Genomic DNA, 21871 nt, shown 5'->3' with positions numbered 1-21871 from the left:
ACACAGACAGAGAGAGACAACTCCCTCTTTTCCTAATAAGCCTGAACAAGTGAGTGAGGAGGGGAGGAGAAAAAAAGAGAAAAGACCAGGGAGGGTCAGAGTCTTCAAGGCCCACAATCAGCTGAGCCTCAGGACAAAAATAGACCAGTGACTGATGGCAGATGGGAATTGTTTCAATCCCAGTCTGAAACCGGACACTGTCTCCTATCTGTGCTGTCTACACTGTCCACCACCAAGACATGAGAGGTGACTGACTAAACTTTTAATACACAACATTCACTGTCCACTGTTTATTTACAGGTCATAAAAATGCACATGGTAGATTTAAAATGCGTAAAAATAAATTATTTGAATCTACGATATGGTATTTATTGTTTGCACTTTAAATGGTCACAAGAAGTCAGCATCAGACAGCGTGTAAGCTCAAGCAGGTGGTAAACAGTACCACCTAGAGGCTGTAGGAAGAACTGCACTTACATTCATGGCTTTACATCAGCCCCAGGGTCCTCTGACATAAACACCAGCAGGAAAATATCACATTATCGAGGTACACAGATGATCGATTACCGATTACATTAGCCATAACTCAAAAGCCTCAACTGTTTACTTGTAAACAAAACATAGAAGATATTTTCAAAAAGTGAAAATGAAACCGAGACATCATATTTTCATCAGTCATATTTTGATATATTTTAAAATGTTTTTTCCCCTCACAGAACAAAGAAAATATGATTCAATCAGTGGTGGATCTAGAAAATTCTACATGGGGTGGCAAAGCGGTGGCAAGAGGTCTTGGCAGGGTGGCATGTATGAATCCCCAAATGTAAATGGATTTAACAGAACAAACACAAAAATACTTTAAAACTATTTACTGTTTTATCATGGACAACAGCAACAAGCCCAGTGTTTAAACTAAACAAAACTGTGCATCTCTTCAAAAGTAAAATTATTAATAGCAAAATGAGCAAAAAAGGCCTAGGACCCTCTTCCTCCCTGTCATCTTCATCTGACTGGTGGTCACTCTCTAGCTTTGTCCCACTTTCTGAATCTGCAGCAGCCTCTTCCTCTTCATCCCTCACATCCTCTTCTCCACTTATTTGTTCATCTCCTTCTGGGCCTTCTCCTGCTCTGACCCTCCTGGTCTCTCCAGTTGACTACTTTTCTCCTTCATTTCAAGTATCACACATTTTCTATCAGAAAATATTAATTACACACACACAACAGTTATGTTTAGACTACTTAATGCTATTGTATTTGTTATTTTCCCACTTAGACCGTAAATGATGTCACCTGGTTTAGGTTGTGTGCAGCCTCATTGCTGTGATTTGTGACATTAAGTGGTTTTATAGTATAGAAATGTGTAGTGCGTTGTAACGTAACGAAACGGCGACCCTCTGTAAACGTTATGGATTAAAACATGACAGGTTTTAATATATTGTATGAAGCTGTTCTTGTCTTTACTAAAATCAAAACTACTCAAAAATGCTCTTACAAATCAAGAGCGAGCGATTTCACATTTGGCTAATTAATGCACGCGCTGTTATTGCTAATGCTGAATCGCCTTTAGCATAGATTACATTCATTATAAATGTAACTTTAAGTTAAATTGGTGTGTTTAAACTTCACCTGGGGAAACTGGCTTCACCTACAGATGCTCGGGGGGGCGCTCAGTCGCTCCACTCTTCGCCGGGATGCAGGGCAAGCCACCGCAGCAGACTCGCTGTTTGTGAGCCAGACTGTGAACTATTGTTTGATGCAGGGCCGTAGCTAAGTGGGTCAGGGGCCTAAGATTATATTTACAATGATTCACCTTCGGTCAATTTATTGTTTGTTTCAATGCTTTGAAAAGCTTGTGGACATAGTGGCGGATGTTTTTACAAGTTAAGTTTTAAAAGTAAGGGGGGCAGCTGGGGGGGCTCTGCAGTAGGGGGGCGGATGCCCCCCCTTGCCCCCCTGTAGCTCCGCCCCTGGTTTCAATTAATTCAATTATAAGATTGTATTTATTTATTTTTATCCCATACTTTCAATGGTACCAATGCCCACTAGTGGGCTGTGGGCCAAACATACTTAGGGAAGCACTGCACAACAGAAAAGTTTTGTGTATATATAAAATTGTATATACACACAAAACGTGTAGCATGATTAAAGCAACTTAAAGTTGTTAAATGAAACACAAAAAATAGGTCCAATATTGTATCTCACTGGTAACTTCAGGAACACACATGTAGTTGGAGTTAATTAGGACACAAATGTGCAACTGTCATAAAGAAATAAATAAGAGGTCTTGTAAAATATTATTAAATATATTAAAAAAACAATATAGAATTGTAAATCGAAATTATCTGAGGTATTATGAGGAAAATGGTATAGGGAAGATCTTTTTGAAACATCAACAAATATATCATAATACATTTTTTGTTAACATTTTTTTTTTACATTTTGACAACATTTAGGTTATATCACTTAAATGAGGCACATCTCTTTTCTTATGTCGAGATTTTAATTGTGTAATGAAGAATAAAGTGTTTTTATCAGTAGAAACTAATTTTGTCTCAATTACAATATTTGATATCTAATCTGGCAGACTGCAGTTAAATCATTTCATTTATAACCAAACCATCATGTACCAATTTAAAAAAAATGTGTGTCCAGATAAAGGAGCTAAAGCACAGCAGGTCATTTTTAGACATTTATTTTCACAGCTTAATAACAAAACAAAACAAAAACATTCATAAAGGTCGAGTTCCCTCTGCAGCGTGTTGCACAAATATATTACCACTTATCTTATTTACAATGGAATCTTTTTCAGACATCACTTTGAATGTCAACTCACATAAATATCATGCAATGTAAAGCATTTCTTTAAGAAATGAACTATAGCCCAACGTGTAAACATACAAACACTGTCAAGTTTCTTAAGGCCAGAGGCTTCAGCAGCGAGAATAGGAGAGTCTGAGGCGCTCGTTTATGAGGGCAGAGGTGTTGAGCATGGCCGGCGGGCAGAATGGAGTCCTGGGAGGCTGAACAAGCGTCGGAATCAAACCGGCAGCAGAACCGGACACGAGGTGACCATAGAACAGAGCGCTGTGTGGGTTTGGGCTCTGTGGGCTGAAGGGTGAGGGTTTGCTGATGATGCTGTCGATGCTAAAGGAGCACTTTAAAGGGCCAGGCTTTGGCACGGGCTTTGGCACAACGGGCTCTGACGCGCAAAGCTGCGCTCTGAAATCTTGAGCGCCGCTGCTCTTCCCCTGGTTGTTCAGAGGCAGAAGGTGATAGTTAGAGGGAGGTATCATGATCCCCTCCTGCAGGGGCATGTACCGGAGAGCAGCGGTTGGTGGGGAGCTAACCTGGCCCTGTACACAATATGGTTGCCCGTAAGGCCGATGGAAGTTCACCCCGGAGTAAAACACAAGTCCGTCTTTGCCAAACTCGGGCTGGTTTCTTTTAAAGCGCTTTCTCCGGCGCAGGAAGCTGCCGTTGTCGAACATGTCTTCTGAAGCTGGGTCCAGAGACCAGTAGTTGCCTTTGCCCGGGTTCCCAGGCTCCCTTGGGATCTTGATGAAGCAGTCGTTGAGAGAGAGGTTGTGCCTGATGGAGTTCTGCCAGGCGGGGAACTTGTCTCTGTAATAGGGGAATTTGTCGCTGATGAAGTCACAGATGCCGCTCAGAGTCAGCTTCTTCTGCGGACTCTGCAGGATGGCCATGGTGATGAGGGCAATGTAGGAGTAGGGAGGCTTCACCGAGCTGCTCTGGACTTTTCTGGACGGCTGTGCGTCTGCGCAGAAATTGTTCTCACTTTCCCCTGACGAGTCAGCGCCTGATGAGTCGAATTCAGCACCCGATTCTGCTGAGGAGCCGGCGTCTGTAGAGCACTCGTTTCCATAGAAACGCCCGTGTGTGGGTTTATCCTCGCCCACTATGTCGATCTCATCCTTCTCCAGAGGCAGGGCGACGTGTTGCGAAGCTTCAATTTCAGTGGAGAGAGTCATGGTCACACGTACAATGTTCACAGACGCGTAGAGAAATCCTCAACTGTGCCAAAGAGGCAAGTTAAGTTCGCCGTGCGTAAAAACCAGAGGTAACTATTCGTGCGTAAAAGCGCATCTGGCGTCTGGTTCTCCGGACACGTTGTGCTCCAGCTGTTCACTGTGATTGTCAGAGCTGGGGCTTTATATGTTGAGAGGCTGCTGCCCTGCAGGCCAGTCCCTTTCACCCTGTGAACCTATCAGCGCAGCCCCTCACAGCGGGGAGCACGAGCAGAGAATACAGGTGGGGAGGGAGCTGAGTGCGCAGGGCCCATTCATGCAAAAAAGAGCACAACTTCAGGGGTGAATCCTTGTGTTTTTGTGTGATTTATTGACATTATGAAACAGGTGATATGAGAGTCTACATCCTATAAAATTAAAGAAGAACCAAAGTTCAATGTTTCATATGTAATTAGTGAAGGGGCTTCATTTGTTGTATTATTTTAGATAATGACTCCCCAACATAAAACACACAGACAAGGACGTTGGTGTATACATATATTTGAAAATGAAGATGATAAACTGTCATGTGCCATGTTTTATTTAATCATTTAATATTAAAAATAAAATCGCGATGCATCACAGTGGGAGGTGGGAAAGTCTTGGCAATTCAACACCACGCCTAACCCGTGATAAGAAACCAGGTGTTTCCCATAGGAACCCCTGCGGGTTCGTTTAGTTTGCCACCTCTGGATGCCCGCGGGTGATGTGGCCATGAAAATGGCCGTGGCAGGACGCCCCGCAGCCAGCGAAGAATAGAGGCAATGGTCGTCTTAACGAGACCATCAGCATCAGAATCGAGAAGGAAACGGCTCAGCTGTTGAGTGCGTCCTGGCCTACAGAGCTCAGCTCCGCTTTACGACCGGGATGAATAAGCAGCAGAGACAAACCTCAAAGCAAACCGGTTCAACGGCGGGTGTTAAGACCGTGCTGCTAAAGCATCTCCATTGCAAATCACCAAAGTTGGAGAAACTCCATCTATTTCCTCACCGGACTGCGCCAACTCTGTGTGTGCGGATGTGTGTTTGAGAGAGAGAGACACAGAGAGACAGAGGGAGAGATTTTTGTGTCTGCGTGACCTCACATTCAGGATTAAAGGTCCACTGTGTAAAAATTGAGATGAAATTATTTTTCAATGAGCAGGAATCAATGGCCAACAAAGGACAAACTAAACATCTTTTGAGTTTTAATGATAACTGAAGTAGGACTGCCAACTTCCTGGTGAGAAAATAAGAAATGGGGGAATTACTAAGTGAAACCCCATTCTCTACACGTTGCACCCCCCATGTAACTGATATACTGCACTTTAGAGAGGCTACATGACCCTCACAAACTACACACTTTCACAGTTGACTAAAAGATGCAGTTTAGTTGTTTTCCAATTGTATTTCTATGTATTAAAAAATCGATAAAATTCGGGTCCAATGCACGTGGATAGTGGAGAGGGCCTGACTGCAGGGGGAGGATTTTGTCTGATGCACTTGGAATGGAAGTGTGTGATGGGGAATATTCAGCTGCAACATGAAACTACACTATTAAAATAAATTATACATTTCATTATTTATTATATTATAAATACCAGAAGGTATAAAGGTTGAAATTTGCATTAGAGTGTTTCAGCAAAGGTGTGTTTGGCAGATGGACCAACATCAGCTAAGTATTATATTAATAATTAAATTGGCCGATCATTGCTCGTTTATGTGACCTGACGCAGCGTTGTTCTCAGAAACTTGATAAATGCTGCCTAAGGCACTGACGTTTAATAGTCAAAGTTCAGTTTTTGATGATGACCTGTTTTAGTGTATTTAATAGAGCTGAGCAATAATTCCATGACAGTATAAATCCCCACACAATGTAACTTTAGTCCACTATGTTTATGCACTGTGCAAACACACATCGAGACGAAACACACAATGCGTGCCTCACATTTCTGAAATGTTTCTTGTCCATAAAGTAGTTGGTTCATTGTTATTTTATTGTAATAATAATCGATATAAACTGATTTGAAACCTTTTGTTATATTAGTATTTAATATTTAGTTTACACATTAACACATAAAAGGCCATTGCAGACGTATAATGCAAAGTAGATAGACCATAAGTGTTTGATACAAGCTTATTTAAGTACTATCCTTTTTGCTATATTTTATCAGATGGGGGGAAATATGGCTAAACATATTGGCCAAAAAATAATCAGCATCATATATCCACTGGCTCCACTGTAGTAGATAATATATAGACATTGTTATTGGTAATCCAAGTGAAACTGAGCCACTGATGTGAATAAATAATCCTGACTCATGGGACAGATAAATTATACAAAAAACATTACTGGGAACTAGTTTCAGACTTTATCAAACCAGTAAATACCTAATACCTATTTCACTGAAAAGAACGAGGACTCACACAGGTTTGCATGGCACACACTAAATTATTATTACTAGTTAGCTATAATTGTGGTAAATCGTTATTCAGTAGCAATTGTAAACTATTCTAATTATCACATGTTCACTTAATGCAGATGCAAATGTTAAAAGACTCTTTGTATGCGTTTAATAACAATGAAAGTTAAGATGTTAATGCTTTCACACAAGGTGTTCACACTTTGCTGGGTATCACATTGATTTTACCAAATTTACACAAATTCACATTGGGTGTTTTTATATATATATATATATATATATATATATATATATGTGTGTGTGTGTGTATATATATATATATATATACATATAAAAATTCAATTTTTGATTATGTTTGGGGACAATTACAGAATAACACTTTCAGAAAACCCCCCAACTTTATTTAGAATAATTTAAAAGCCACATACATAATCATAGCTGCTTCATGTATAAAGTACAGTTTCATCGCTTTGCAACTTACAACACTATTTGTGCTCCCAACCTTCAGAAATAGCTGATTTCGCCGAAAGCAGTCTTCATTAAATAGCAGCTTCGTGATTCAATTTCAAGATTCTTGTGGTGTCTCTTGTACGTACACTCATTTTAGTTTGTTACGGGGTTTTTTATTCTAGGTTTTAGGGTGTGAAACATCACTCAGCATTCAGTTTGGGGACTACAGCAACATGAACACTCTTACTATAGCTTTCAGAGCTGGTTGTGATGGATCTCCATCTCTACAGTAACCTCAGCCATCCTGGGACATACCTCGTCTTCATGAGGGAAAGGAATTAACACCTGAAACAGTCCCAGGTTTGCAGATTGGGCAAAGCCACAGTTTCTGCTCCAGGCTTAGCAGTTTTTGATGTGAAGAGGAAACGCGATCTTAAAGCTAATTTCTGTCTGCATCCTGCACCAGGGTTGATCTGAACTGCTCCTGCAGAACATCCTTGTCCAGGTTCCTCCCTGTGAATCAGAGCGGAGTGAGCATTATCACAGCATGGCTATGTAAACACACAGACAAAATCTAAACCTGTGGATAAAAATCTCTCTTTGTATTTTCATGTCACTCTTAGGCATTCATGCAAAAATCAGAGGATACTGCCAAGTTGTAAATATATGTTATTTACGCGCACATTTTCCACCTAAAAACCGTCACAGAAGCCCGCCCATTTTCACCCATACATTGAAACTCATTGTACTGGCAATCTTAACAGCGGTGTTAAAGAATAACATCAAGATAAATGTGTGTGTGTGATGCGTGCGAGTCTTCACCTATGAAGACCAGGCGGTTGATCCGCGGGTTCTCCTCCCAAAGCTGTGGAGTTTCATTCAGCTCGTAGAGCTCGTGGACCCCCTGCAGCATCACTTGGTGGGCGTTTCCAGCAAGTGACACTATGCCCTGAAAACACACAAGTCACGAGTCACAAGTGACACTTTAACCCACACTCAGTACAGTATTTGCCACTGCTTAATTCAGATGCCTGTTATTGATCACTGCTGACACTGGCATGACTACTGTGCTCTATTGTACTTTTAACCGGATGACGGTCATGGGTTGCCCTTCTTTGTTTTTGAACATCTTCTCCCATAGGAGTTCCTGAAAACAGAGGCAGATGGAGGTTTTTCCTTTTCAAAAGCACTGAAGGCAGCGGGGATGCGAGTGAATGATGCGGAGTGTGACGGTACCTGGATGAAGACGTTTACGGCGGCCTCGGAGACGTCTCCGACCGCTTCAAGCGTCACCGTTAAAATACTCTGAGGATAAAAAGCAGACAGAAATGTTTTTGAATTTATAGCCAGGAAACTGAAAATATATATATATAAATAATTTAGTAGTAAAAATTAACACTTGCAAGTACAAGTAGCAAAGCCACAATGAAAAAAGTATTAAGTTAATAAATAAATATGGGCACTTCAGTACAAAGCTAAACTAAACAAAACTACTATTACTCCACAGGTTAAGCTGGACTCTTATAGTTTTTGTTAGTTTGTTTTGCTTTTATGTGTTGTTGTTTTTTACTATGCTCTGTACCGTTTTTAAATGTTTTATGTTTCTATTTTTTATATTGTTTTTTTTTTTCTATAAATAAATTTGAGTTGAGCTGAGAATAATATTTAAGCACCAAATGTAAAAAGTACATCATATTCACCGGTTACATTGTATAATATTATTATTTTTAATTCTATTGGTGGTGTTAGTTTTGTCTTAGAAATGCATGTTATATATAAAATGGCATGAAACTCAAAGTATACTTACGTTATTTGACTTAATTTGTGTTCAGTGTAATACTGGTTTACACTGACTAAGTCACAGTTAATTCCATTTTAACAAATATTTCTGAAATTTAGCAAAGTCATTATGAACATTACACCAAAAGATTTGTTTTTTACGCCCCGGCTGATGACTGTGTCGAAACACACACACACACACTCCCTCTCTCTCACACATACACTCACACACACCTCTCAACGCTTCCTTACAGCATTAAAAGAGCACTTTGCAGATATTTGGGGGTTTTGTGTTGAAGTGTTAAGATTACACACTTCCTTGTCATTTGGTATAACAACAGAAAAACAGCACTCTCATTTACATGAAAAGAGCAACATGGGGAAGGAGGAGGAGGGGGGATTCGGAGGGATGTTGAGCTTCATGCGGGAAAGGGAACCCGGAGAAAACAGACAACAATGGCATTATTTGCCCACGCAAACAGCCCTCATTTCTCCTCATCCTGTGATAAAAGTTCATGGTTATAAAACACAAACAAATTGCCACAAGCAGTCAATTGCTCTAACGCTACAAGAAAACAGCAAGACACATGCTATGAGACAAGTCCTGCAATTATATATAGATCTTAGAAAACAAAAATTAACTTGTAAAATTGTGTTTTTTTTGTTCTGAGGGTAAAAATTGCTTTTCTTGTAGAACCAGAAACTGTATGCTACATTTTATGACACCAGGATTCAAGTCAAAACAATAGGAGAGCCATAATATGCAGCCAAGACTATGGTCAGTCTAGCCGACATGGTGCACCGAGTATACAGACGTCTAGAGTGGCTGTGTCCATGCTGCCGTGTATGAACCCAGACTGCATCTTGTAGTGTAAGTAAAAAAAAACAAAAAAACATCAAAAGACTCAAATTGATCTCAACACAAAAACCAAAGCAGGGAGGGAGTTTTCACTTAAGTGTTACAGCCTGGGGAAATGCAAGGCACCGTTTTAGCCTCAGGGGAGTGTGTCGCCCCCCCCCCCCCCCACAAGTCTCCAGGCACATGATGTGTTGAAATAAATTAGCAAACAAAACAAGGAAATTTAAGTACAGGGAGTGAAGGAGTGTGAAACAGTTCAGAGCAGACAAACAATACCTTGTCAAGGTGAGGCTGTGTTGGTTTCACGAGCTGGAGCTTTTCTGCCAAACTTTCAGAGGAGAAAGTTCATTAAAACCCCAACAGTCATTTACAATCAAAACAATGACAGTTACGAAATGTTCGCCATCATCAAACGTAGTATAAACATTTTTTTTAGTAAATAAATGCTTAAAATGCTATAAAAGTTTGTGTCGGCTCTGCACACTGAATTTTATGCACTACAGTGAATAATAATGACATTATTAAGTGTCCGTCTTTGCTCTTTTGACTGTTTATATTTGGTCATGTTAATGAATCGCCATGAGTTTTTTGTATGTCTTTTTTATTCTTGCTCTGGGGGTTGTTGTATGGCATCATCATGGATTGTAACAGATGAATTCATAAATAAATGAGGTAAATGGTAAATCACACAATTATTTTCACAAGTCGTCATGAGGGTTGTGTATGGGCAAGAAACTAAACAGACTTAAAATAGTGTATTTTAAGAAAAACTGTGGAACTTTACAGTAATGGTACCTAATAACAATAACTGTGTTATATGCATGACAAATATGCATATATGAGCAAACTGAAGCTTGAATACAGCACAAAACCACTGACAAGAATATTTCCACACTGATAAAGCACTTCATACAATCAATACAGTATCATTCCATGAAATATTGCAATATTTACTTACACTAGTAGAAGTCATGGGCTCATAAACCAAGTTTGGGAAACTAAGGATTTGTTTTTGGATAAAATCTTTAAAATAATTTATAGAAATGCTTTAGAATCCTTGATTTTAAACGATTTTATTATAATATTTCCGCTTGACCTCATTATCGTAACATGTTTTCTAATCGCTACTTAACATGCTTAACTGTAGCTCATCGTTATAGCTGCCTTGTTTGAGCTTTGCCCTGCCTCAATAAAGGTTAAACATAATTATTTTTTCGAAAGAACTGTTTTGGATATAAGTACAAAGAAATGTACTTGAGCTTTTTATCCAAGTCTTTTGTCTTTGCAGCAGAACAAGAGCGGATTAAACCATCTCGGGCCGCGCCATTTATTCCATTGTGCGTTTCCTCACAGTATAACACAAAGTGTTCCGTATCAGTGCTTAATGACACAACTCTGAATGGACTTGTGAAAACTTTAGAAACGGCAATTAAATCCTACAAAACACTCACTACCACCCCCAAATAAACCACAGCCCTTGTTCTCCGCATCAGACCTCACAAGGAGGCTAAACGTTGTGTCCAGCAGTTTGAGCCCTGTGTGCTGTTAGTACCACACAGGCAGAGCAGCGGGGGGGCCGCTTCAAACAGCCAGCATGGGATCGAGAAGGAGGAGGGGCCCCGACTCTGATAGGCAACGGGGAAAGGAGCTGTGTGTTGGGACATGGGGGAGTCCTCGAGAGAGGGCAGTGGACACACACAGCTCTAATCCTCTGCAGCTGGTCTCAGAGGGCATGTAAGAGAGCTTTAACACCGCGGCCCATTTCATTCACATGAGGAACACAGACTCTATTCATGAGAATGACATTCTACGGGGGGACACAATATGATGACCACCCTGTGGTGTAACAGGGGGACGCTCAATAAAAGACTCTGTTAATTAGAGAGAAACACGGTGAGCAATAGTATCAAAGACTGCTGGATACACAGTTCAGACGGAACAGCAACAAAGGCCATTGATTCAGCCAAAATAAGCTCTTGATCTTTCACTGGGAGCTTTTTAAATAGGACATCACAGCTACTGTACAATGTCATGTTCAGTATCGTCAGCAGACAGAGTGACGTCGCCATTCACGGAATCTTCTAACAGCAGTGAAAAGTTTCACCCATAAATTGTCTGTCAACCAGAGACAACTGACAACTTTATTTTACAGTTTTCCTATACGGGATTATATTATATATTAAGTCACTCAAAGGCAGAAAAGTATCAGTTTCACAACTGAAGAGTTTCATGTTATTTTTTGCACCATTAATAAACCGAGTCATTATTGTTATATTCTAAAAAATTAACAGCTTTTCTCTTCTTGAATAAATCTGTGTTAATCTTTATTAATAATGAAGCCTTTCAATCTTCATTTTGTTTTCTTGTTACAGTGTTTGTTCTACACGAAAACACAGACACAAATTCCCTTTAGTTAACACCTACTTGAAATTATGAGAGATTCTGAAAAAGAACCTTTACTTTCAAAAACAGTGTCAATTTGTCTGTGCACAAGCAAAGTGCAACAGTACTGTAATAATATAGTGGTACAGCCTGAGATTTTGTGTCATTTTATTCATTTGTGGGGCTGCATTCAAAGCACATTGCAGGTCCACTGTCAAAGTTTAGATAGAACGATGACCGTAATCAGAGGTGTGACCAGTCCACTCCTGTCCTGTTCCCTTTTACCCAGAAATTAGTCAGGTTGCATAAAAATCTACACCGTCAGTATAAAGTTGAAAAACGACTGACACAAACAAATTGCAAGGTAGAAGAAACACAAGAACAGAACAGACGATTTAAAAAAGGGGGCAAGTTTAAACTAATGACCATATTACATGGCAAAGTTTACACGCAGAAGAATGATGCAGGTTTATTTCTAGACACAAAGATGGTAGTGCAAGATGGCTGGGCTCGTCTGTGTCACATTAAGATGACGATCACATTAAGAGCACTTTCTGCGCGCAACTTTTGATACTTGGGGCCAAATATGTAGGTTAAAAGGCTCTTCGTTGACTCTGAAATAACTGTGAACCTCCGTCATCCAGACAAAGCTTCTGAGCCGGTCGGTGAAGGAGAGGATGTAAACAGAGAGAACAGGTTTTTTTCCACATCACATCGAGCAGCAAAGCTACTGTGAGTGAAATAAACCATTGACATGGTTTATTCTAATATTTTTCTCAGGGAAATGTGTTGATTATTCAGTGAGGCTGGTCATCTCAGCAACTCTTTGTTTTTGGTTGCTTAAAAACACCTGTGGTTTGTTCCACACGATTTTGGGAACTGCATTTTAGCGGCCCTTTGAGTCTTATTCTAAGGCTATGAAAAACAAATGATTTTTTTATGTAGTCAATTAAATTTCTGCCGAGACATCCTTTAACAATGCACTTCTCAGGGAATGTGTAGCCAGTATTACATAGTTTCTAGTGTCAGAAAGCACTGACAGGTTTATTTAAAACCACATCATCCAAGTGATCTTGGGTTTAAAAATAGAGTACATTGTGTTGTTTTTGCTCTTTTTGCGTTTCTAAACGAATATATTTGGTGAACATGAGGCTTAAATTGAAAACAAAACCAACTCACTTTGCTCCATCCTTAGTGTCAAAGGCATGCAGATCCAGAACTTCAGAGAGATCCACCCTGTGAAGAAGATTACTGCTTATTTTTTTTTTCCAGTTTCATTTTAATCCAACCACACCACAGCGGGTAATAAATAAGGTAAGAAAGTCCAGCATTTTCTGGAAGATTTGCTAAAAATAAAATCAATGGTAACTGAGTGAGATGACTCAAGCAATGGGAATGTTTTTCCGATTAACCCCTCACAGCACGGTGTCTTTCATCTGCTCACCCTGGTCTGAACTTTGATACACACTGCATGGATTAGTCAGATGCTACCCGACACACAACGTGCTAAAACAAAAGGGGCCATTTGCACACATACTTGCACGGACGCAGACTGGCACATGTGCAACCACGCTGGCTTGAAGACTCGAGGTCAAAGAGCAAAGACTCAAGGGGTAACTGGACACCCCGATGAAGGTCTGGTGTTTACTCAGGACATCTCAGTTTGTGTATGTGTACGTGTGAGCAATGTCACGCCTCAAATGCTTCATCTTTGATGCAAAAGATCAAAGACGGAGCAGCATGTGGCGTTCATACACGAAACAAAGCGGGGGACCTGGCCATGGAAAAATTAACAAAAAGCTTTTCACACACAAAAGCGATCCAGTTCTTTTTTTTTTCCAGAAAAGAACCCTTACCTTGATCTCTGGCATTCTAGAATCTTGACAAGACCATTTATTGATCTGAAGAGAGAGGAAAAATGTTAATACATGCTACGGAAAAAGTACAATTGTCCAAAATGCACTGAAAAATAAGTGTAACAGGTAGGAGACGGCAGAAAATAAGCAGTATAGAAGATTAAGTTGTTGACCTGACAGTGTCTCTGACTTTATTTAGTTCCTCCTCATTCACAAGATCCGTCTTGTTGATAACGGTCAGGTCGGCGAGAGCGACCTGCCTGAAAGTACATTAAATACAACACAGTGTCCATTTAGTGAGTGAACAATGAGAAGAGAGAAACTTCTCCAGCTAAAATCAAGAGGTGACAGCCCTGTCAAATTGTTTGTTAATTCATTCTGTGTGTGTGTCCAAGTGTCCACAGGGTCAGAGGTCAGTGTGTGCCACACTCAAATGAAAGCAGGGCACTGTTTAGTTTAGAGGTGAAAACACAAACAAAGACAAAGAATGCAGAGGGTCATGCAACCGGTCTTTCTTCATCGGCGTATTTGTTCAACAACAACACCATACAGCTGCTGGCAGGGACACACAGAGAGACGGACAGAGAGACACACAGAGAGACGGACAGAGAGACACAGAGAGAGACGGACAGAGAGAGGCAGATGGGAGGAAGGTTTGGTGGATACTGAAACTCTTGTTTAGTCTCTGTGGAATACTTTGATATTTTTGGATATGCACATATTTGCTTTCTTTCCAATGAAACACCCAGTCATGATAGTTTACAAAAAACTGCAAACAACTAGTTTTTCTCTGTCAAATTTAATACATGGAAGGAGATTTAAGGTCCCTCGAAGGTTGTTGACACTCGGTTACAGACAAGGTGTTAACCCTCATCAGTAGATATTGGGTACATTACAGATCAGATTCTTTAGATTTCAATAGCACTATAATGTCGGACGTTATCAACTCAATTTCTTATATTGATTATTCCTTTACTTGCTTTGTTGTCAGTAATAAACCAGTCAAATATTTACCATCTTATTTGCACATATTCGCTTCATATTTATTCATTTCACAATCATTCTAATCTGTATATTTTGTGAATTCAGGTCCAAAGTTACCTCCAAAGCTCAATTAAACATACCTGACTGCTTCATTCATGAGTTGGTCTGCTTTTTCTTCGGTTAGTTGCTACAGAGCAGAGAGAGAGCACACAACTTACACAGGCACCAACCAAATGAAAATACAAAAGACTTCAAAGTGCAATGTGGCTCACACTGACCACAGAGAATTCAAACTTTAAATACACTCATGTAAAAGTCCAATATCAGAGAGCAGGCGTGACACAAAACACGACAGATAAAGTGACACAAATGAAATGCCTGGATTTCCTCTTTGTGAACTAAGCGACTTTTTCAACACGTGAAATCCCAGGAGATTATCCCTTGCATCCCCACCGTCACTGGGGACGCAGCATTGTCCAAAAACGGTTTAATATCTAATAAAAGAAAAGGCAGGAGATGTTAATCTGGATCGTGACCCCCGGGTATCAATCTGACATCAACCTGTCACTGCCTGAATGACAAAAATATATTAGATGAAAAGGAAAATATATGAGATTGACCAATTTCAGCCTGTGTCGAGAAACAAAGGCCTTTCAGAGGCTGTGAGGCCAAAGGCTCTGGTACCGTTAAACCCCCCCTCAGACAGATGGATATTTCACGAGACGGATTAAAAGAGAGGAAGGTGAGTGGATGTGACAGTCCAATTACAAAGTTCACATCTCTCATATCAGTCACTCCTTCACAATGAGTTATCCTCTCGTTCTTTCGGTCAGGAATTTTGCCATCTTGTCTCTCTCTCTCTGCTTCAAGGACCACGTAGTAGGCTATGAAATGTGTCACCTCACTGGGCATTGAGCCCATTATCAAGGTGTCACGTATCCTGGTTCTTTTTAAATACCACGGGGAGGGCAGGGTGTGACTTGCTGGTGGGGAAACTGACACTCTCACAAACTTAAACTGCCTATTTTGGGTTTAGAGTCATAAACATTTACTTTTTAATGCCGGTGCTCCGGAGCAAAGTTTCGCAACAATGTAATTTTGAAGTTGCAGCAAGTTTGATTTTAATGCTGTTTTTCATTTACAAATCACTCAAAGCGCGTAGAAAATCAGGACTGTAATCCCGACAATGTTCCACAGATGACTGAACTGATTATGTCAGATCAAATCTGACATATTACTTTAGCAAATGACACTATATAGAATTTAATAAATGAAAAGCCTCTCGTCACGTACCTGTGGTCCATACTTGGCATCGATGACGGTGACGATGCCTAGAGGATGAAGGATGTTTATAAGTTACTGGGGTTCGATAAATGTAAAGAAGTATCACAACTGGTGCACACTCTGTTAAGTTCTGTCCGACATACAGTATACATACAAATGTCTCAGGTATTTGAAGTACACTTATGGACCAATAGTCAGTCACAACAAAGAGAACAGCGGAGAGTTTGGTGTGAGGAGAAAGATGCCGTTCATGCAAACACACAGATAAATAAAGTGAGTCCTCCCTACAAGTCAAGCACCCTTTGGTCAGGTTGCAAAAGTGTGTCTTATCAATTGTACTGGAACTGTAGTTAAAATGCTGTTTCTACTAGATCTACGGTTGACATACAGTATTATACTTGTGTTTATCGGGTTTATGGAAAGAGTTAAAGCCTCCGAGTTGCGAAACCACCGTAATTATTCTATGTTACAACTTTCAGTTCTGACATAAAAAGCTTTCTTATCTGTCATAACTTTAAGTAATGTCCAGAAAATTGGGTCTGAACATTCACATTTGAGGAACGCAGCAGGACATTGTTTGGGTGAGAGAGGTTCACAACAGCAGAAGAATCTCCAGAGGATCCAGGTGTGGAGGTGACACCTGACTTCAGGATTCAGGTAGGACACGTGTCCATTCACCCTCTGTGGATTCTCCGGCGGGTTGTTCCTACTGCAAAATCTTGTTATATCCTCATAATGACAATTTCTTGATTCTTGATGCTGGGTTCTCATATGAGCAAGACATGTGTAGATATTAGCTTTCACACACACATCCCGCAACAATCTCCAGAGTTTATTGCATGTCTGAAAAGCAGCTAATGTCTAGTTCATTTTAAGTTACATGAAACAGAGCAGTGATATCCGAGCAACTCTCATTTAACGCAGCAGACGGACAAACGGGCACCGCATCAAAGAGTCAAAGAGGCGTGTGTCATTAAAACATCCTACCGTCCAAATAGATGTCACTGCCGAGCTCTGCGTCGACCCAGAACATGGAGGCCACAGCTCCTACCATAGGACATGAATTGTTAGGTTTGATATCAACGACAGATGTACAGACGATACACACAGACACATGAAAACAGCGACTGCAACTAATGAATAATTTTCACAACTGATTGGTTTGCAGATTTTTTTCAACCGATCCATTAATGATTTAGTCCATAAAGTGTAAAAAAGAAATAAGAGTGTGCCAAATTTTCTAACTGAAAACACCAGAAAATAGCAAATCCAAACATTTGAAAAGCTGGAACCAGAGAATATTGCATGATTCCATGATTACCACAGTTGTTTTTAATATTCTTTGAGAGGAATTAAAATCATATGTATTTGTGTTTAGAGTCAGCACTTTCAGAAACCCTGCATGACTTTTTCTTTTCTCTGGCCCGGGATCTGTGGAGCAGATCAAACCAATATCAGAAGCTTTCAATTGTTTATCTCCTGCTGGTACATTTTGTTTGTTTCCATTTGCCAGTGAGCACAGTTATTACAAGACCCTGTGTTCCCATGCAAGCCACAGTGTGTTCACAAAATGCCATTTTGTTGGACTGCAAAGCGAGAAAAAGAAAGCACTGTAAATATTTGATGGCTGCTTAATGAAAACACTGTTTTTGAGTGGCACGGTTCACATAAACCCATCCAACCTCTTCCTAGATGGAAAGGACTGAGAATCCCCTGGGAGCCTACGTGATTGACAGCGCTGCCGGAGCCAATGACAGACCTGTCCTGGTTGATAACGAGCCTGTCTCAGCCAATGACGTGGCAGAGACGCGAGGACAGCCTCAAGTCTGAGCATGCTCTGTTGGTTCTGTCTGTGAGGCCAAGTCATGTGCGTCTGCCCTTGGCGCTACATCCTGACAGCTGTCATTTAGCGGCACACCTTGATCGCTACAGCCCTCAACTTCTAATAGCCTCGTATTTATTTCCTGATTTAAACCTGAGCTGAATGGAAAGCTAGTGTTTTTGGCTGCAATGATGATAATAGGCTCATCAGATGCTTCCAAGTTTGGTCCTTTGTTTTTGTGAAGAAATCTGCAAGGGTTTTATTAAGACATATATCATATTGAAAGCATTAACTGATCCATATGTCATTTTTAAAAATTGTGCTTGTTGTTCTGAGTAAGAAAACAGACAATAGCCAGGGACAGTCTATAATTTACTGAACATAAAATGCAGAATGGATTGTCTTTGAAGGTTCTTAGTCATCCAGATAATCACATCCTCTGTAGTGCAGATCAGTCACTCCCAAAACACTGGGGCAGGACACACAGATCACTCTCACATTTGTTTTGATCCAATCAAATTGCTGGGGGGGTTTTCGGTCATAGAATTCACTTCTTTTTTGTGGACTGGTCTTTGTGTGTCCAGTCATAGTCAGTCCAACCTGTTTGCAGTGATCTTGCTTTATTGCACAATGCTGCTGTTCCCTCCGTCTGGATTTGACACAAAACTAATCACTTCCTGTGTTCTGCAAAGGAATTTATCTGGGTGACACAAGATCGAAACCCTGCTACACTACACACCACAGAGAGAGTCGAGTGGAGCTGATAGGGTTAATCAGAATTGTGCAAACTAATTTTACAGTGGTTTGAATGTAGGAGAGACTTGATTGGATTTTAAAATGACGTACTACAGTTTTAAAAAACATGCATAAGAATGCAGTGATTTGTTTAGAAATGTCTGAATGGATCATCCCACCACCAGCCTTTAATGCTGACGTGTGACCATTAGTGATCAAAGAGTTCTGGGACATTGTGATGCAAGCGTGTGAAAATCTTTATTCGGTCTTTTTTATGCTGTTTTTTCGGAGTCAATGTGGTTTTAATCCTGGTTTGTTTTTTTAGCAGGAAGATTTTGTACCTAAGGTGTTTTCTACCTCTGCTATAAAAACATCATTCACAGTTAAAAGGAAGATGTGGCTCATAAGTGAGTTAGGTGAGTTCATGAGGTTTAACACAAGGTATACATTTTGAGATGTATTGCGATTAATATAATTATCAGCTATCGCAGTAACTGCTCTTCCTTTAACTTGTTGTTGTGTACCTGGATCAGCAAGTCCTGTAGTTTCTAACAGGATGTAGTCAAACTTTCCTTTCTTCTCCATCAAGTTCTCAATGGCCTTAAGACCGTTGTCTCTGAAAAGTTGAGAAACAGTGACTAATGATTAAAAATGGAAAATACGGAGCTCATTAATAAAACATCAACTTTAATTCTCTGTTGTGACATGAAACAAAAACGTAATACAAAGCAAGAATGTGTCGTGTTGTAAGGTCAGAAAGCTGTTAAGCAACAACTTAAAAGCATCCTCTGAACAATAGGAGACAGTAAATTTTCATACTTAACAGAGCAGCAGAGGCAGCCATTTCTCAGTTCCAGCCACTCTTCGTACAGCTCTCCTGCCTGGCTCACTGCAAGAGACTTCTCCAGGGCGCTGCCTGCAACAGAATTAGTCACTGAAAGAGATCGAGCAGTCTTCTACCAAATATTTTGTATTGCTGTCAAGAAATATGGACAAAAATTAACAGGACAATCACAAACGTCAATAGCAATGGGAGCTTCTTTTAAAAGAATAAAATGAAAAACTAAAAACTGGCAAAACAGCAGAATAAATATAGCTAAACTTTAAGAAAAGTGACATATGTGAAAAAAAACACTGAGTAAGAAACACAAGTACACTGCACAATAGATAGCAAACTGTGATGAAAGATAAAAGAAACACTGGCGAGTTGCTCTGAGTCCTCTGCTGCCCTCATGTGGTGATAATCTGAAACACCTCAGTGAGCATGGCAACATGTTCATGGTATTGAGAGGAGCTTTACTAAAGTTGTACATATCTGTTTTAAGCTCTCAAAAGAACACACAGTGAGTTTACCCTCTCCAAATTCGTTGAGTATGACAGCAATCCGTTTGCTGTGTTGTTCTGTCAGAATGTAGTTCAGGAGTGTAGTCTTTCCAGCACCTACAAAGAAAAAGAGAAAACACCGGATTTATGAGGAATGTCTGAGCAGACTGGTCATTAGTGGTAGCACCGATTATTACATTTCCCCACTATCATCATGACGGTCAACAGCACCCTGGTCTGGGAACATGCTGCTTTATTTAATAGATTTTATTGATTTATACAAACATCCTCTGAGTAAAATGTAAAAGACTAAATGTCTAGACGTAGCTAAATTGCAGACCTTGTCCCTGGTAAGGTTTTTTTAAAGACATGTCAACAAACAATCCAGAACTCTGCAACAAGCAGAGAGACCAACAAAAAACACATGTCAGCAAACATCATCAATAAGGCAAAGATGATCACAGCATTATACACTGATGACTACAAACAGTGAATATGACAAACAACCCAAAAGTAACAGAATACAAATAATGGAATTCTTAGAAATCAATTAGAAATTAGATCAAGATCTCAGTGTTTACAGTTTGACTTTGTTTAAGAATATATTCATTCATTCATCTTTCACTGCTTACCCCATTAAGGGTCACGAGGGAGCTGGAACCAATCAAAGCTGACACAGAGCTGAAGGCAGGCAACAACTTTGACAGGTTGCAAGTGCATCACAGGGCTGACATAGAGATATGAATAACCATTCACACTCACATCCAAACCTGTTGTCAATTCTCTAATTTACATAACCCACTGATCTGGAGTTAAAAATCAACTAATTTTTATTTCTGATGGAAGATGGACTATTCCGGATTTGTGGACCTTTTCCTAAAAATGATGACTAACCAAACATTGTTTTGTTTTTTGTAATTCAGTTGACAATCTATTAATGAGTGAGGGACACAGATAGTGTCTCACCAAGGTATCCTGTAATGATGGTGACAGGTATCTGCTCTGCAGTGGGACCGGGCTGGGCATCAATGGACACCAGTTCTGGGCAGTCATCATCGTCATCCATCACCATGCCATCCATAACAGAAGTGCAGTATTCCTAAAGGATCACATCAGACACATTATAAAGATCCATTAAGAGAAGTAAATGTAGGCTGACAAATGTTTCTCCCAACGTCATTGTCTTTCTGCACGTGTTTGAAGATAAAAATAATAATAATAATAATGATAGTACTACAGTTTTACCTCTTTACCTCGTAGAATGATCTCAAAATGAGCAGAGAGTAACAATAAAATAAAAAAGGGAAGTAAAAACAAGTACAATCAAAACATCAAACAAGCAATTATGACAATAAAAGCAGAATGGAGTTAAAGGTTAAAAAATAAAAGTCTTTAGTCCTTTTATTTTATTTTATATTACTTAACTTAAAAAAGAAAAGTGAAAAAACTTCGGAATTTCTGTCATAATCTTTTTATGAAGGATTACTGCACATTGTTTTGGGCTTTTTTTGTTATTTATATTTTTAATTTATGGAATGGATTTTTTTCTTAACTTGTGTACATTTTATATGCTGTATTATTGGAATATTCTCTCGTCATCCAATACTGTAAGTGTCTGTTAAGTATCACTGGGCTTCTCAGAGAAGACAGAAATTAATCGAGCATAACAATCAACCACTAAAACACATTTTTCTGTTCAACAATGCAAGTAAATAACTTGACATCTTAATATCATTATAAATACCGTTTCGGTTAAAGAGTTTTGTACATACTGGTGTATTAACCATTACAGAAACATTACAGAAACGTGAAAAATGAGTTTGATAATTACCTGTTGATATAGGGCAGGTGTGGCATAAACCTTACTTTGGGTGGTGTGTTAAGCACTGTATGGGTTATACAGTTATAACACATACTGTTATCAATAAAGAATAATAAAAAAAAACTCCTATTTTACAGCCCGGTCAGTTA

The 21871-nt window shown here is 39.7% G+C and overlaps 2 protein-coding genes across 2 annotated transcripts; both read right to left on the bottom strand.

The window, feature by feature from the left end:
- Positions 1-2676: 2676 nt before the first annotated feature.
- On the bottom strand, positions 2677-4162 carry foxd5 (forkhead box D5). Its single transcript, XM_058636375.1, has one exon. The coding sequence runs from the start codon at positions 3987-3989 to the stop codon at positions 2931-2933; it is 1059 nt and encodes a 352-aa protein (XP_058492358.1). The 5' UTR covers positions 3990-4162; the 3' UTR covers positions 2677-2930.
- Positions 4163-6805: 2643 nt separating this feature from the next.
- cbwd (COBW domain containing) lies at positions 6806-21000 on the bottom strand. Its single transcript, XM_058636374.1, has 15 exons — positions 20867-21000; positions 19931-20017; positions 19397-19493; positions 19102-19193; positions 17008-17067; positions 16030-16067; positions 14877-14923; positions 13926-14012; positions 13753-13797; positions 13076-13132; positions 9791-9842; positions 8113-8181; positions 7958-8023; positions 7699-7825; positions 6806-7389 (listed from the first exon to the last, which is right to left on the bottom strand). Exons 1-15 carry the CDS (start codon positions 20979-20981, stop codon positions 7316-7318), a joined length of 1113 nt encoding a protein of 370 aa, XP_058492357.1. The 5' UTR covers positions 20982-21000; the 3' UTR covers positions 6806-7315.
- Between the last annotated feature and the right edge of the window lie 871 nt (positions 21001-21871).

This window comes from Solea solea, chromosome 8 (genome assembly GCF_958295425.1).
Source record: "Solea solea chromosome 8, fSolSol10.1, whole genome shotgun sequence".
Lineage (NCBI taxonomy): Eukaryota > Metazoa > Chordata > Actinopteri > Pleuronectiformes > Soleidae > Solea > Solea solea.
The sequence above is the reverse complement of the archived record's forward strand: the minus strand, read 5'-3'. Positions and strand labels throughout refer to the sequence as shown.

Coding starts and splice junctions, on each gene's coding strand:
- foxd5 (XM_058636375.1), bottom strand. CDS start 3,989: ATGACTCTCTCCACTGAAATTGAAGCTTCGCAACACGTCGCCCTGCCT.
- cbwd (XM_058636374.1), bottom strand. CDS start 20,981: ATGGATGGCATGGTGATGGATGACGATGATGACTGCCCAGAACTGGTG. Junction 8,182..9,790: donor CACAGCCTCACCTTGACAAG/GTATTGTTTGTC, acceptor TTTTATCCTCAG/AGTATTTTAACGGTGACGCT. Junction 8,024..8,112: donor CCGTAAACGTCTTCATCCAG/GTACCGTCACAC, acceptor CTCTGTTTTCAG/GAACTCCTATGGGAGAAGAT.